This window comes from Selaginella moellendorffii, unplaced genomic scaffold (genome assembly GCF_000143415.4).
Source record: "Selaginella moellendorffii unplaced genomic scaffold, v1.0 SELMOscaffold_74, whole genome shotgun sequence".
NCBI classification, from domain to species: Eukaryota; Viridiplantae; Streptophyta; class Lycopodiopsida; order Selaginellales; family Selaginellaceae; genus Selaginella; species Selaginella moellendorffii.
This window is the reverse complement of record NW_003314335.1, coordinates 719,338-735,837: the sequence shown is the minus strand read 5'-3', so window position 1 is coordinate 735,837 and position 16,500 is coordinate 719,338. Positions and strand designations below refer to the sequence as shown.

At 51.5% G+C, this 16,500-nt stretch overlaps 4 protein-coding genes and 1 pseudogene across 5 annotated transcripts; 3 read left to right on the top strand and 2 right to left on the bottom strand.

Annotated features, from left to right (window-relative positions):
- Positions 1-6,844: 6,844 nt before the first annotated feature.
- LOC9658764 lies at positions 6,845-10,320 on the bottom strand. Its single transcript, XM_002986466.2, has 5 exons — positions 8,986-10,320; positions 8,582-8,817; positions 7,576-8,320; positions 7,009-7,527; positions 6,845-6,958 (listed from the first exon to the last, which is right to left on the bottom strand). The coding sequence occupies exons 1-5, from the start codon at positions 10,318-10,320 to the stop codon at positions 6,881-6,883; spliced, it is 2,913 nt and encodes a 970-aa protein (XP_002986512.2). The 3' UTR covers positions 6,845-6,880.
- A 5-nt stretch (positions 10,321-10,325) lies between these two features.
- LOC9659845 (ycf20-like protein) lies at positions 10,326-10,946 on the bottom strand. Its single transcript, XM_002986465.3, has one exon. The coding sequence runs from the start codon at positions 10,938-10,940 to the stop codon at positions 10,443-10,445; it is 498 nt and encodes a 165-aa protein (XP_002986511.2). The 5' UTR covers positions 10,941-10,946; the 3' UTR covers positions 10,326-10,442.
- Positions 10,947-10,981: 35 nt separating this feature from the next.
- Positions 10,982-12,902, top strand: LOC9659844 (pentatricopeptide repeat-containing protein At1g09900). The gene has a single exon (XM_002986556.2). The coding sequence runs from the start codon at positions 10,990-10,992 to the stop codon at positions 12,844-12,846; it is 1,857 nt and encodes a 618-aa protein (XP_002986602.2). The 5' UTR covers positions 10,982-10,989; the 3' UTR covers positions 12,847-12,902.
- Positions 12,903-13,075: 173 nt separating this feature from the next.
- Positions 13,076-14,116, top strand: LOC112341047 (periodic tryptophan protein 2 homolog). 2 transcript variants are annotated; one of them, XM_024660452.1, is made up of 4 exons: positions 13,145-13,159; positions 13,211-13,670; positions 13,738-13,830; positions 13,882-14,116. In XM_024660452.1, exons 2-4 carry the CDS (start codon positions 13,311-13,313, stop codon positions 14,020-14,022), a joined length of 594 nt encoding a protein of 197 aa, XP_024516220.1. In that variant the 5' UTR covers positions 13,145-13,159; positions 13,211-13,310; the 3' UTR covers positions 14,023-14,116. The 2 variants fall into 2 exon arrangements, with proteins under 2 accessions (XP_024516219.1, XP_024516220.1); XM_024660451.1 differs by having other exon boundaries at positions 13,076-13,670.
- LOC112341011 lies at positions 14,022-15,128 on the top strand (annotated as a pseudogene).
- The last annotated feature ends 1,372 nt before the right edge of the window (positions 15,129-16,500 follow it).

Here is a 16,500-nt window from a genome sequence, read left to right as displayed (position 1 = left end):
ACCGAAAGCTGCCGTGATCCATTGAGAACTGGTGACACTGGCCGGACGAGCGTGGATCTCTTGATGAAAACCATATATGAAATGAATGGATAAGGAGATTGCAAAGCTATAGCTACGTGGTTTTTTTTTTCCAGTTTTATATATCATCACCTGCATGGATCATGCGATGAGCCGATGGAGCGATGGGAGGTATAGACCGTGGAACCTGGACGTACTGGCTTCACGGGATGAGTAAAAAATGAATCCCACCTTACAGTCACTTTAATGCTAGAAAGCACTAGCTGGAAATACGTGCATAAACGTTTTGAATTGTTAAAGAGATTGAAAAGATGACGACCTAAATTTCATGGGAACTTTTGGATCTCAAACTGGCAGCCGACCATGCTTGCAATTCACCTGAGCTCCACCAGTATTAACGTCACTCCTGGCTCTCCAAGGCTTATAAGAAGATGGAAGATCCTGGGCAAACGTGCCCCCATCCCTTGCAAAAGGAAAAATATTAGTATATAAATAATGGGATTATAACTATTACTTTCGAGAGAAGATCTATCGCGCTTGTGATCAGTTGTGGATGAATAAAGGAGTGAAGATGGACTTCACATGGGCAGCAAATGAATTGTGCAAAGAGAGAGCCTGGTATTTGCAAGAGGAAGAGCTCCTCTACAAGCTCTTTGGCGAAGTGGATAGCTAATGATGACGAGGAAGGCTGGGAGCATGTTTCTGAGGGTGGAAAGACGAGTTCCATGGACGAGGAGTTCATGCAAGAAGAGGAGGAGCTTTCCTCGCTCTTTGGGGAAGTGGCCTGGAAGGCAAACCATGAAGTGGGCGATGAAGAAGAAAACTCAGCGATTCTAAGAGAGGTGATGGAGTTGCTTGGTCTCACAAGCAAAAGGATTTACATTTGTTCATACCTGAAAAGCAAATGGATTGGAATCTTGCCTCTGATAGGACACCTGTAGAATTGTGTTTTTCTCTAGAGTGATTTCCTAGAAACATAATGAGTCGGTTTGTAAGCCAGCAAATCCAGCTTAGTCCAAAGAAAACTTTCAAGAGCAAATTTTTTTCTCTAGACTCAGATGATTATCAACAGTGGCGATTTTGATCGCGTTCCCCAGCCAAGAGAACGCTGAGAATTTACTGGATCATCTAGGTTCTCTGTGAATGCAACCAGAAATTCCTGCAGATTTCTCACACAAGAAATGTACTGAACTTTTACTTAATACCTTTAGAACCCTCAGGCAGCAAAGCGCGTGAGTGTTTCTCCATCCTTTCCCACCCTAGTGACAGTTCTTCAGGGAAGACGAGGCAGCGCTTCAAAGTCCCGATGTCTTTGTCACGGGCAGCACCCGGGACCTGGAGGCCGGGAAGCTTATTCACGCTGCTTGCATCCGAGATCGCAGCCACACGCTAGCACCGCCACTCACTTGCCGACTTCGACTCCATTCTCGACTGCTGCTACGCCACTGCTGTCCCCTGGAACGCCCTCATGCTCCGCTACACGGACAGCGGCCAGGGAGAGCTTGCCCTCGACCTCTTCTCGAAGATGGAGTCCGACTACAGCCTGCCACCCAGGAACCTTTGTGCCCGCTCTCAAAGCTTGCACCAGCGTCGTGGCCAAGGAAGACGAGCAACCTATACTCGGGCCGAGAACAAGGTGGTGGTGACAGGAGCCTCGAACGGGGCATGGAAATCCACTCCCGAGCTGTGACTTCCGGCTGTGAGTTCCTTGGCTAAGACATGTACTCCAAGTGTGACAGCCTGCTCGATGCTCGGATGGTCTTCGACAGGATGGCGGGGTGGACTGTGGTGTCGTGGAACTCGTTGATTAGCGGCTATGCAGAGAGAGGCGAGGAAGAGCTCGCTCTGGAACTTTCTGGTCCATGGAAGCTCAGGGCTTCTCCCCGGATGATAGAAGCTTCATGGCCGTTCTCAAAGCGTGTAACAAGGACACCGGCCAGGAGATCCACGACAGGCTCGTCAAAGTGAAGTGTCTTGGCTGTGGCATGGCCTTGCACTTGAAAGCTACTCCAAGTGGCTTTGACGGTAACTTGTTCGTTGCCAGCTCCCTTGGGCGGCAGGTACTCCGAGTGTGGCAGCATACTCATACTTTTGGCCAGCCCTCACGCTCGGCTACATTGAAAACTGTGACGAGATGGCTCTGGAAGTCTTCGACTGCTTGCAAGACCAGGAGGCCTACTCCATCGTCAACTCCCTCACCTTCATGGCTGCTCTCAGGGCCTGCATTGGTCTTGTGTTGAGGGAGCCGGATGAGAACTCGATGGAAGGATTGTGAAGCTAGAATCGCTGTCCAGAGGCAAACGCATCCACGCACAAGCTGTAAGCTGCCGCTGCGACTCGGATACCATGGTGGCCAGCACGCTGGTGGACATGTACGCCAGGTGTGATGCCTGGTCGATGCCAGGAGGGTCTTGGCTTGTAGAACAGTGGTGTCGTCGAACGTCCTGTTGCTCGGCTACGCAGAGAATAACGAGGTCGAGCTTGGCCTCGACTTGTTCTCTCGGATGATTGCTGGTAGTGACGAAAGAATCGCACCGGATTCTCGATCTTTTGTCACAGCTCTCAAAGCCTGCACTCTCGTCGTGGTGAAAGAGGAAGGGCAGAAAGTCGACGGCAATGGAAGTAGGAATGGCAATCCACTCCCAGGGACTTGTCACAGACGTGTTTGGAGCCAGCACGTTCGTTCACATGTATGGCCAAGTGTGGAAGCTGCAGGCCTTCGATAAAATCCCAAGCCCGGACATGGGTCGCTTATCCTAAGTTACTCAGAAGATGACGAGCCCCAGCTGACACTGGAGCTCTTCTTGCAAATGCAGCACTTCCAGATCCTCCCAAACCCCCTTTCATGGCTGCTCTCAAGGTGTGCACAAAGTTGGTGGCATTGGGACTCATCTGTTCCACAGCACAAAGAAGAGCTGGATCGAACAACAGCAAAAGTGAGTTTGATGGAAAGTGGTGCCTGAACAGGAAGTAATCAAAAGCTATTCTGGTGATGAAGAAAATCCAGCTCGAATGTGTAAATGGTGCAAGCTATCCATTGTGTGGTTAAACACACACTGTAAAGTTTATGTAAACAAACTATGAAACATCTTGTAGCCATGTGATGAGACATTCCTGATAAATGTCTCAATGGATAACTCACCAAGTAATATTAGAATAATTTTTAAAGCTCAAAAAACAGTATGTTAGAAATGTGAGCACATCATAGTTTAGTGATCTTTCCTACAGAAGAAATCGGTGTCCCATGCCTCGCTTCCAACGCAGTTGCGGCACGCCAGCACGTCATGGGGATCAACCAGCGCCTTGATCTCGACAAGCCTCTCGTAGTGCTCACCGAAGAACGACGTCTGCCAATCCGGCTCGTTGTAATCGCCCTCGTTCATGTAGCTCCCAGACTCCGGTGCCAAGTCTCTAAACACCTGGTTCGCATTCGTGATGTCCACAAACTTGTGCTGGATCACATCGTCGCTTGCATCGTCGTCCCACACGGCCTGGATGATAGTGTGCCACAGGGCCTTCCTCCACGCAGGATTCAGCGCAGCACTGTGCTCGTCACCCAGAGCTCCAGCTCCACCACCAACGCTCATGGTGAGGATGAAGTTCCTGGCGCCGTTGCTCGAGTTCCTGGTGAGGATGTCCATGTAGGCGTCGGCGATGGCGTCCGGGGAGTTGACAAACAGCGACCTGGGAAGAAGCCTGCTGGCCAGGATCTCGTTGGTTCCCGTCAGGTCCGTGCACTGCGTTTTAAACCTGTTGCACAGGGTGGCGTTGAAGAAGGCATAGAAGTTTGGAAACATGGTGACTCTCTGGAGCACGTTGAGCCCGGGGTGGCTGGCCGCGAAGTCCACCAGTGGCTGCCAGTCCTGCTGTGCTGCGCTCTGGTTGCCTCCAGGGAGAACGTAGTTCAAGTGACCGGCATTGGGAAGGGCGGCAAAGCTTCCTCCATATCCCTTGTCTGCGATGGATGGCATGAGCCTGGCGTACTCGGCGATGAAGTCCCTCAGGCTGGAAGAATCGTTGGCTGAGACCTCGTGGTGGACGTTGGTGACAGCTGCCGGTGCCGGGTGTGTCCTGTAAGTGACGCTGAGAACCACGCCAAACGTTGCCGGGCCGCCACCCCGGAGAGCCCAGAAGAGATCCTTGTTCTGGCACTCGTTGGCCACGAAGTAGCTTCCATCAGGTGTCACCACGTTGATCTCGAGGATGTTGTCGGCTGGGAGGCCATAAGTTGGCGCAAGAACGCTGTGTCCACCACCTCCGACGTATCCTCCCGCAGCACCAACACTGGGAGGGTCAAAAGCTCAAGTTGGATCATCAAGAGAAATTCAAGAGAGATAACTTACCTCGCACTGAAGGCACCAATGACGATTTTGTTTTGCGCAGCAACAGCCTTGTACAATTCTCCAAACTGGACGCCAGCTCCCACAGTCACGGCCGACACTTGGCCGTCTTTGCTGTCGAATGGACACTGGAATCGTTCGAAGTTGTCCGAGAAATCGATCGTCTTGAGGTTGTGAGTCCAGATGCTGAGAGCACCTCTCCCGTCACTGCGTCCAAGGTAGTCGTGGCCAGTGTTCTTGACAATCACACGGATGTGGTGCTTGGTGGCAAAAGCAAAAGCCTTGGACACATCATCGGCCTGGCGCACGTCCACGGCATAGATTGGAACAGCACCCTGGTAGCAAGTGTCGCTAGCGTTGATGAGGCACTTCTGCTGCTTGAACGAGTCCCACTGGGGATGCTGAGAAGCGCCAACTTGGTCCGACCTCCACAGTGCATCGGTCCACTTTGTTTTGGCAACTTTGCAGGCTGCTTCGTCATAGTGTGGATCGTGGCACGGATACGCAGCTGGCCTGGAAGAGAAAGGAGAAAAGAAGTGTGTGTTTCCAATGAATCAGAATGTTGAAGAGGACTCTTTACCTTGCTTGGATCAGTCGACCACCAATGTCCTTGCTGAAAGAATGCCAAACTGGAGGAGATGGGAAGCATCGTTGGTGAGGCAAGCAATAGCAGTGAGTGTGACAGCGACCTGCAGCTGCAAAACAGAATGAAGCTACAGCAATGAGGCACGAAATGAGGAGAAACCGGGAAGTGAATTCCATTGCTGCGTGAGACAGCCTCAAAAGATCAATTTATACCATCACGGTGAAATAATCCTGTAATCGTGACACCTGATTTAGCTCTCGAGACGAAAATATGAACGTGTACCTGAATCTGGATGTGGATCGAAATATCTCAAAAACAATTATAATACATCGAGCTCTCAGCTAACAATCTTTTATTTCCAAATGATGTTTATCCTGCTCGCGTGGATTTAGAATGTTGTAACATTGCCGCCTTGGAGCCTAAAGAGCATGGCCACAAAACAAAGTCAGTTCCCAAAGTTGGCACACTGGCTTACCCGGGTCTGTGTCTGTTTCAGCCATATATGTATCGTCTCGAGCTTTGCTAGAGGATCCTCAAGGAGACACTTGCTTGAACTGTTTCCTCTGAGGTATCTGCTGTAAAAACCATCCCTGCTTACGTTAACCATGAAAAACCGTATGCTACGTCCACAAGGATCGCCAGAAGGATTCCTGGTCCTAAAGTTGAGGCAAGGACGATAGCGGCACCCCAGCCAGTCGGCGAAAGTCTTCACTGGGTGCTCCAAGTCTCTAGGAGAAATGAAGCCCCTGCTCACTTGGACAACGTACCCCCATGCGCTCCCCTGGTTGTAGCAGAACGACTGTTGAAGAACAGCTGATGGATTCGACTGGATTGCAGTGGAGAGATGGTCCAGCGCCTCCATTCGACTCATCCCGGGAAATATTGGATTGAATCCGTCTATGTGATGCAGACTAACCAGCGGAGAGTGGGGATGTGAAGCCAAGAAACTTATAACATCTCCGTGCAAGTCCATCTAGGAGAAAGGATAAATGAGTGAACTGATCATTAGGAATAAAGCGGATTTCTTACCTGATGGAATCCTTTCTCAATTGTCAATGGCACACCGAGCTCTGCCATGCAAGCTTGCAGCTTCCCATCGACACCCCAGACATGATAGTTCCTTCTGATGCAATCGTCCTGGATTTTCTCTAGTGCTTCCACCAGCGCGTAGCTCATTGCAATTCCTGCTCCCCCGAACGCCATGCTGGTTGAGAAGCCCAGCACACTCTGGTGATGACTCTCAGATAAGCCACCTATGTAGTAAAACTCCCGGTGATCATACCTCGAGAGAACCTGGACAAGGTTGTCGAGCGCAAAGAAGGTGTCGTCGTCGGAGAGAACGAACCAATGCACCCGAGAGAAGTTCAACCGGAACAACTCTGACGAAAGCCTTGTAATCCTAATGTGATCCTCATGTGTTTCCCCCTGGCTCTAAACATTGCTGATAGCTTCGCGTTGTCCGAAACTCTGACCGGAGGTAGAGAGCTGTCCTTCATGTTAGGTACCCGTCTGTCCAGTGAAACAATACCTCGCGTCTCGTTTGGTCTCCACCAAAGCTTTATGTATCTTTTCCTGTGTTCCCAAGTACGAGAGCTGGCTCCTATTCCAAACACGATGTTTTCCAAACTGGTCACGCCACCTAAGCTGCCAGTCTCTAAACTCCGTGGAAGAAGAGGCTGCAAACGCTGAGTAATAATCATGTAACAGCTTACAAGAGCTGTAATTCCAACTGCACAAGAGAACAGCTTTGTTACATCCATGGAGCCACAAAACGACTCACTCGAAGTTACCTTAAGAGTAGAATCACACGCTTTCGACATGATCACACTGATAAGTGTGAATCACATACCACTACGTCACCTGCACATCAGAGTGACATTTCGTAAGCGTACGCAAGCGATCATGAAAGTTAGCATGTTAAGGAATAAAAAACGTTTCAACAATCCTTGATCTCTAGCTCATGTTCATTTTGCTTAGAAGGCTCGCGAATGCTGCAGCATTGTCTTCTTAAGGCCTAAGTAAAAGACAAATAAGTAAACAGAAACACGAGAAAAGTGCACTTACTCGGTACTGGCTGCGTTGTTTTCTTACACGAATTATCTCGAGGCGTGACAAAGGATCTCTATCTTCGCAGCTGCCTGCGCCTGTCCTCTTGAAATAGTTGCTGTCTAGACCATCCTGGCTGACGTTGAGCATAAAGAATGAAACGGTGCTCAAGCAGGGATCGCTGCGATCGATCTGTCTTGTCTTAAAGTTAAGGCAAGAACCTGCAGTACAGCCAAACCACTCCACAAAAGTTCTGGACGGATACTCCAGCTCTCTGGGAGATACATAGCCCCTGTTGACTTGCACGACAAATCCCCAAGACACTTTCAGCGTCCAGTCGTAGACATCGTTGTAGCAAAAAGACTGCTGTAAGACGGCAGAAGGATCAGCCCGAATGGCAAGCGAAAGATGAGCCAACGCTTGAATCCGATTCATTCCTGGGAAAATAGGATCGACCGTATCCAAGTGGTGCAATGAAACCAACGGAGTAGTCGGGTGAGAGTCGAGCAACCCGATAGCATCTCCACGAATGTCCATCTGCTAGAGCACGAAAGTTTTGAGGAGCTCGAGCAGCCAGCCATTTACCTGATGAAATCCTCTGTCCAACGTCAGTGGCACGCCAAGTTCTGCCATGCAAGCTTGTAGCTTGCCGTCGACACCCCATACGTGATCGTTCCTCCTAATGCAGTCGTCCTGCATTTTCTCGAGCGCTTCCACAAGTGAGTAGCTCAGTGCAATCCCAGCACCCCCGAAAGCCATGTTTGTCGAGAACCCTGTAACACTCTGGTAGTGGCTCTCCGAAAAAGCACCGATGTAGTAAAACTGACTGTGGTCGTACTTGGAGAGAACCCGAGCGAGATTGTCCACGACGAAGAAGGTGTCGTCGTCTGAAAGAACGAACCAATGCACCCCGAAAAACTTGAGCCGGAACAACTCCGAAGGAAGCCTCGAGACTCTAATCTGGTCCTTCATCTGCTGGTCCGTCAAGGTGAAGTTTCTCGAAAGCTCGTTGTTGTCGACGACTTGGAGCGGAGGTAGCGATCCATCGTGCATGTCTCGCACAGCGCTGTCCAGCGAGACCACCCCTCTCGTTTGATTCGGCCGCCACCAAAGCCTCACGTAGTTCTTCCTGTGATCCCAAGTCTGTGACCCTGCTCCGATCCCAAACATTATATTCTCCACTTTGGTCGTGCTGCTGCTGCTGCTGCCGCTCCTAAGATGGCGATCGCAGAAATAGCCACGGTAGAGCTTCTGTGAAGAGAAGTTAGTTCCCAAGAGAACAAGGACGCAGCTTGTAGCAAGAAGAATTATCGTTGCAAAGAACAACTGCCTGGCAGCCATGATGCACGAAACATTCTACCCAGAAAGACAAAGATTTGTAGCCATCGCTGGAAGAACCAAATGCCTGGCAGCACGGATGGGCAGGAAGCTAGAAACCATTCTACAAGGAAGAGAGGCCGGTAGAGAAATCAGCTACTTTTAAAAGGACTCTTTGCCGCGCTACTTTAGGAGATGAGAAGAAGAGAAACTCTCTGGCCAAAACTCGCAAGCAAACGAGCAAAAACACTCTACGCAAGAGTTCGAAACTTACTTGTGGAGTTTCCAAAACGAGCTTCCCTTTTTCCTGGAAAACAACAAAAACGGAGATTCTGTATCGCGATCCATCTCGAAAATATCGTGCCGATCGGCAAAATGCGGCTTCGAATCACTCCAAAACCCCGCGGCTCTAGAGCGCGTTCCATCGACTATAAATCCCCTCCCTACCAGCAATGGATCGTGCTCTAGAACAGCCTTACCCTCCCTAGCGATCAATCGCGCAAAACTTCGCTATCAAGATCCATGGCGCTAAAACCCTCAGCTATCATAGCCCTAAAATATCAATTCTCTACTCTCAACTCCATCGTTGCCCCGTGCTTTTGTATCGTACAACACTGCCTCCTAGGAGCCTGGTAAAACCAAACTTCACTCGGGATTAAAAAGTAAAGTTAACTTTACCTCTAGCAGCCATGGATCCGGAGTTATATCCTTGACCACGCGTATAGTTTTCACCATGGATAAATCCTTCTCCGAGCGTAAGCACTTCCACCGTGTCCTCTCTTCCCGCGCATAGCTACTGCTTGACTTCCCGCCTTCGAGCCCCGTTGACCGGGTCAAATAAAAGTTGACCGGCCGGTCACACAGGTCCACCGGGTTCTCTCTCGTCGTGAAGGCAATCCCCACGCGATCACGGTCGCGGTGCCACCCAGAGAATGTTCTCACTGGAAGCTCCAAATCCTTCTCTGGAACCTCTCCCTGGTGGATCTGGACGACGAATCCCCAAGACACTTTGATCGTCCAGTTCCGATCGGGATCATAGCAGAAGGATTGCTGGAGCAAGCCCATCGGATCCACCCCGTGCGCGCTCCCGATCAGATGCTTGACGCTCTCGATCCTCCCCATCCTTGGGAAGAATGGATCCAGGAGCTCGATGTGGTGGAGCGAGACGAGCGGCGTCAGAGGGTGCGAGGAGAGCAATCCAGAGGCGTCGTCCAGCACGTCAAACTGGTGGAATCCACGCTCCACCGTGAGTGGAACCCCCAATTCCGCCACACAGGCGTGGATCCGAGCGTCCGCGCTATACAATCCATGGTATCTCTCCAGGCAATAGTCCAAGACCTTGTCAAGCTCCTCCGCGAGCGCGTAGCTTATCGCGAATCCGGCGCCTCCGTACGCCATGTTTGTCGAGAATCCATCCACGTTTTGGAAGTGGCTCTCGGAGATTGATCCAATGTAGTACGGTTGCCGGTGGTCGTACTTTGCGAGAACTTTCGCCAAGTTTCCGGGGACAAACACCGTGTCATCGTCGCCCATGACGAACCAGCGAACGTCTCCCAGCCCAAGGCGAAACATCTCCGAGACAATCCTTGCTATGCGGATGTGGTGCCTTCCATTCGATGGTGATCTTCCGTACGTGTATCGAAACTTGGAGGTGTCACTGGAAACTTTGATCTCGGGTAACGTGTCCTGGTCCGGTAGAGTGGAATTCACTGCTTCGTCCAGCCAAACGAAGCCTCTCATTCGATCCTCCGGCCTCCACCATGCCTTGACGAGTTCTTTGCGCGAATCCCACATCGCGGCGTTGGAGCTGATCCCAAACACAATGTTCGTGAGATTGGTGGCTCCAAAATCGCGATCCACGTCTTGTTTGATCGTATGCAATCGTGTTCTTGAGTTGAAATTCACGTAGTGCCTCACGGTGAGATGGACGGTCACAGCGTACAAAAGAAGAACTCCATACGCTAGAACAAGGAGAACGATCATCCCAGAAAATATCACTTCTTTCTTCTTCATCGCAATCGAAATACTATCACTATGGAAAGGTTACTGTATTTTTATAGTTTGCTATTAATATAAGCTCTAGCACAAGGTCACCGGTTCGAACCCCAGGAAGTACCCCTCTGTTTTTAGGGTTCTTAGCTTCCAAGCTTGAATGCGTCGACGAAGAGACCAAAGGAGAGGCCGGCTTTCCAGTAATTCAGCATTCTCACCAGGAATCGCAGCTTCTCCGTCACGGGCGGCATCTTATACATAAGAAATCCAATGCCTTCGATCACAGCCACGATGATCGCGGCCACCAGCACGTCCCAGTCCCCCGTTTGCCCCAGCACCGTGGCCAGCGCGTTGGCCGAGTAGAATCCCAGCAGCAGCAAGAACACTTTGAGCGGCAAATTGCGTCGGATCTCCCGGAATCGCTCCAGCAGATCGATCCTTCTCGCTTCCAGCAGCTGCCCGAGACGAGTGGAGATGGGATTATTGCCGCTCCCGCGTCTTCTCAGTGGATCCTCGCTGAATCCGTTGCTGCTACTGGCGCCATCGGTTCGTAGGGTTCTCGTGACGATGCTGGATCGCTGGTGTGGACGAATCGGGGGATAGTAGAGCAGGATTGGGGAAGAACAGACAAATGCCGCCATGCGATCCCAAAAACCCTAGCCAGGGAAGAACCCTAGCGAAGAATGTGCCATGGCGCTGCTAGCCGGCGCCATTCCGGTGGCGATCGCGAGCTCATCCTCGACATCTTTAGCTCCGGTTTCTTGCAGCGCGCAGGCCGTCCAGCAAAATGTGAGCTTCCGGAAGAATGCCAGTGCCACTGCTGCCGAGGAGCAAATATTATCAGGCCAGAGACCAGGTAAGAAATCTCGATACAGGAGGAAGAGGAAATCGCAGGAGCGGCAGCCTGGCGAGCTCGATCCTCCAGTCAACATTGCAGTAGTGGATGAAGACTCAGTGACAGAGATTTGCAAGCTTCTCGAATCGAGGCTTCCGGAAGGAATTCTGGTGGGGAGTCTAGCCGCATTCCAAGGCCTCTACTTCAGCCACATTGCAGTGTGCAAGATCTTGCAAAGAACGAAAGATCCAGATGTTGCTCTTGCGTTCTTCCAGTGGCTAACCAGAGAAGCTTGCTACAAGCCCAACACGGTGGCATACAATTGCCTGCTCAACACGCTCATCAAGGCCGGGAGAATCCACCAGGTGAGAGAGATGCTAAATCGAAAAACTCTGGGGGAGTTCGTGCACAGTGAGTTCACGTATGGAACTCTCGTCCACGGCCACTGCCTTGCCGGGGAGTTCGACGAGGCAAAGAGGCTTGTGGAGGAGTTCAAGGATACAGGGATGAGCCCTGGGAGCTTGGTCGTTCTCCACAACCTCATGCTCAAAGGTTTCTCCGAGGCTGGCTTTGTGGACGAGGCCAAGAGCCATCTCCACCGCATGGATTGCAAGCCCAACAGCGTCTCCTACAACACGCTCATTGATGCGCTGTGTAGCTCCGGGAGGATCCAGGAGGCCCGTGAAGAGCTCCAGGCCATGGCCAAGCGAGGCGTGGCTCCAAACCGGGTGACTTACAACGCGATGGCCACGGGCCTCGGCAAAGCTGGCCTGCTCGACGAGGCTTTCGAGCTCATGGGAGTGATGGAAAGCGCTGGTTTTGCTCTGACAGCTGTGACTTTCAATCCGGTGGTGGAGTTTCTCTGCAAATCCGGGAGGCCGGACGAGGCATGCAAGGTAATGGAGACGATGCTTCTCAGGAACATCGAGCCCAACATTCTGACGCTCAACTTGATCCTCCACGCCTTCTGCAAGGCGGCACGGCCCGAGGAAGCGCTCGGCATGACGGACATCATGGTGGAGATGGGATTCTGCCCGACCATCGTCACCTTCAACGCGCTACTGGAGCTGTTCTGCAACACCGATCAGATGGACAGCGCCGCCAAGCTCCTGGAAACGATGGCGCACAGCAAGTGCAAGCCAAACTTCGTGACTTACAGCATCATGGTCCAGAAGTTTGCAGAGATGGGGAGAATGGTGGAAGCTCGAGCGTTCCTGGAGCAGCTGGTGGTGTGTGGCTACGCTCCCAATCTCCTGGTGTGCAATGCCTACGTCGCGGGGCTTTGCAAAACCGGAGAGATGGATCTGGCTTCCAGATTTCTCACGGTGATGGCGGAGGAGGGGTGCCGAGCAAACACCGCGACTTACAACAGCCTTGTGGAGGGGTTTTGCAAGCTCGGCAGGATGGACGAGGCGGAGAGGGTCCTCGAGGAGATGATCGCCGAGGGAAGCCTTCCGGACTCGACCACTTACAGCGTTTTGATCCAGGGGCTTTGCAGCGCTGGACAGATCGAGCACGCGTTCATGGTGATGCTCCAAGTTACTCGGGCGGTGGAATCAGCGAGGCCGGATCCAGCCACCTTTGTCAAGCTGATAGAGAAGCTGTGTGAATTGGGAGAGATGGACAGGGCCGCTCTTGTGCTCGAGAGAATGGGAGACGAGCACGAAGAGTTTCGTGTATGCCAAGTTCTCATCTCAAATAGTCAACATTAGCAGAACCTTGGTCGTCAAACTGGAAGTTTAGATTAGTCTAATATAAGATTACATCATCCGTTTTATACCGGAGCGCGAGTGCTGTCGCGCGCCGAGGATTTTCAGGCTCCAGAGCAATGCAGAGGGATACAGGCCAGTCGTGCTCTCTGCGCACCGCAACGTTGTCAATGGCGTGAGAGCACCGGGGGCGGGATCTGCGCTTAATAGTTTCTCCAAGGATGCTGTGTCACTGGGTGTGGCTCAAGAGCTTCCAGCTCCCGCGCTCGATGGTGGTGGCGATCAAGGAAAGTCGAGGAAGACATAGCTTCGTAAGGTATTTGCTTGGATGACTTGATTCCTCGGTTTTCACACACTTACCAATCAGGAAGAATCCGATGGCCAGCAAACGGAGAAGAGAAAGCTACCAGTTCTACGTCCGGATAAAGGGCAGTGGCAGCTCGTGAAGAAGCACTTGTTCCACCAGCATGGAAGGAACATCGTGGTTGCATCTACCAAATGCCCGACTTTACGTGCATACAGCTGCTATCGATCTCCAAAGAGAAGATATCACTCTCTTCTTGCGCCGTCGCTTATGCCTTTCTCGTGTGTTGCAGTTGTGGAATGCTGCGTCTGGATTCTGTTTCGTCACTTTTGCCGAGCACACAAATGCAGTGACTGCAGCGTTGTTCTTGGCCAAAGTAATGCCGTGCATCTCTCGATGGTACTGTACGTGCATGGGAGCTGATGTGCTATCGGAACTTCCGGACCTTCACCACCCACGCAGTTTGTGTCATTGGCTGCAGACAAAAGTGGAGAGATCATCTGTGCTGGAACACACATTCCAGGTATCTTGTCGCTGTCTACTCGATTTCCTTTTTCTCGATTCATTTCAAGCTTTACTGTTCGTGCTAGATATACGTTTGGTCTATGAAAACAGCGCGGCTAGTGGATGTCTTCGGTGGTCATGAGGGACCGGTTCATGGTTTGGCCTTGTCTCCTACAGACGTGCGTACTCCTACGCGACAATCTTTTCCACTTTCTAACACGTCTTGACAGGAGTTCTTGGCTTCCTCGTTGAAACCTTCACTCATACACATGACCTGCTCACCGTGGTTTACCGTCCGGACGGAAAGTAACTGGCCTGCTCAACACTTGATGGTCAGATCCACTTCTGGGACCCCATTAACAGAGTGCTAATGGGCACGATACAAGGCAGGCGTGACGTTGCTGGAGTGAGATTGATGAGTGACAGAAGAACGGCCGCTAACTCGAGCTCGGGCAAATGCTTTACGACCATGTCTTACTCAGCCGACGGCAGCCTACTGCTTGCTGGAGGAACCAGCAAGCACATTTGCATGTACGACGTCGCGGACCAGGTATTTATCACGCACAAGCTCGCTTGGCTTTCATGCTTACGACATATCGTCTGTGCACGTTTTGCTACGAAGGTTTCAGATATCTCACAACTATTCGTTGGATGGTGTTCTGGCTCGAAGAGAATGACTGCAGCAGGTCCTCAAGATCTGATCGATGACTATGACAGGCCGGTGTCGATGGTCCAAGTTGACTATAGATCTGACGCAGGAACTACCAGGGGCACAGACCAACACTGCGAGGCCAATTATACACACCAAGTGCCTCAGGATATCTCCAACTGGCAGGACTTGGGCAGCTGCAACAACGGAAGGCCTACTCAATGGACAACCTTGTTTTTTATCCCACCGATCTCGATGTGGATGTCACACCGGAGGTACGATTGGTCTTTACGGGCTCACTGGATGTGAAGCTTTTGTTGCCATTTCTGTAGGCAATCAATGATGCGCTGGAAAGCAAGCGTTATTCACGAGCACTGATGCTGGCACTCCGGTTGAACGAGGCGCTGCTGATTCAGAGATGCGTGGAGGCCGTAGACGTCTCTGCGATCAGTGGTGTTGTCTGCAACGTTTCACTTTCGTACCTTGGAGATCCACTTGTGCAGTACCTGGAGAAGACACCTCATTTGGAGTTCTTACTGGTATGAATCCAGTTAGAAGGAAACATGTACTAAGTTAGCTTTGTTACAGGAGCTTTGCATTGGCAGAACAATCCAGTCGAAGAACAGGGAGCTCATGCCCGCTCTCAAGTCCCTATCTTGCAGCAACAACCGCCTCCAAAAACGACTACCTTCTCCATTACCTGTGCTCGGCCCCAACTAAGAGCAAGAGCGCGGAACAAAGCTCTGATAAGGGACGCGCTGCTTGGGCTTGAGAACTGAGGTGAAGTTATTTTTTCTTTTATTTGAATGTGAACCAAACAATTTCACGTAGGTGAGGTGGGATCCTTGCTGAGCTCCTCCGTGCCTTGGAAAAGGAATGACAACAGCAGTAGGTTTTACAGTAGTGCTGCTTTGATTTGCTCCTTGAGTGCTCCAGGATCCATCTGACACGAGCAAGCACGAAGAGGAGATCAGAGCTGCACAGCTCTGAGCATCTGCCTCGAAACTCTCTGCACTCTCAGGTGCTGGAGTCGTCGGCCCAACCATCCCGCTGCTGCTCCACGTCAGGAACCACAGCCTCAAGTGCGTCCCGGTGACTACGGTAGCACCTCTTGGAACCACACCTGTCCGGCTTGCGGCACCACTCTCTCCTGCGAGTCGACCTGTCCGGGGTCCGTGGGGATCACTTGCATGGCCGTCTGCGTCTCCACCGCGATGATCCCAACTGGTATCCCCCCGTCACGTCCGAGCCCACCCCTCGAGCGTCCTGGCGACGCTCATCCAAGCGCTGCCACCCTCGGAGTTGTATACTCCGGCCACTGCGTCTGTGACCGTCGATGGAAGTTGACACTCCTCTTTCCACGGTTTGATGGACCAGCAAAGGTATGGACGTTTTGTATCCTTTTTGGCCAAAAAGGATACAAAACGTCCTTTTTGGTAAAAAGGATTGAACCAAGATAAAATACTATTCTTGTAGGGCTTTTGGGAAGGGTTTGGGTGGATTGATCGATGGTGCTTTTGTTTCCTAGTGATGATATCATTTACCACCGAGTGGCGCTCCTTGAGCAGCAATTGGCAGTGGTGGAGCAGCGAGTGACAGTGGTAGAGGAGCGGCTCCAAGAGCTATTGAAGCAATTGCCGCCGATGCCGCCGCCTCCTCTGGATGGCTCCTCATCCATGGGACCCATGGACGACGATCGTGGGCACATCTCCTCACCCATAGACTCCCGGACCAGCGAGACCAACTCCGCCATGAACTCCCAGACCAGCGGTGGTGGCGTCGACAGCAGCGGAGGCGACAGTGGTAGAGGCAAGAGCATGCTGGGTGAGGAGACACAATTGCCACCACTGCCACCGTCCTCACCACGACCACCACCACTGTCACTACCACTGCCACCATCCTCACCACCACCACCACAGGGGACGGGGACAAAGAATAGCACAGGGGCAAAGAATAGCACAGGGACTAGGACCACCACTAGCACCATCACCAGCGTTATAACTGAATTGGGATCATGGATTCTTCTTCATGTTATCATCAGCATCATAGCTAGATTGGGATTAACAAGTCTTCTTCCTGTCATCACCAGCATCATAACTGGATTGGAATCATCGACTCTTAGCTGGATCATCGCCAACATAGTAGGAACGTTTATGATATTAAAAGAGCTCAATCGCCACATTTATGATATTAAAAAAGC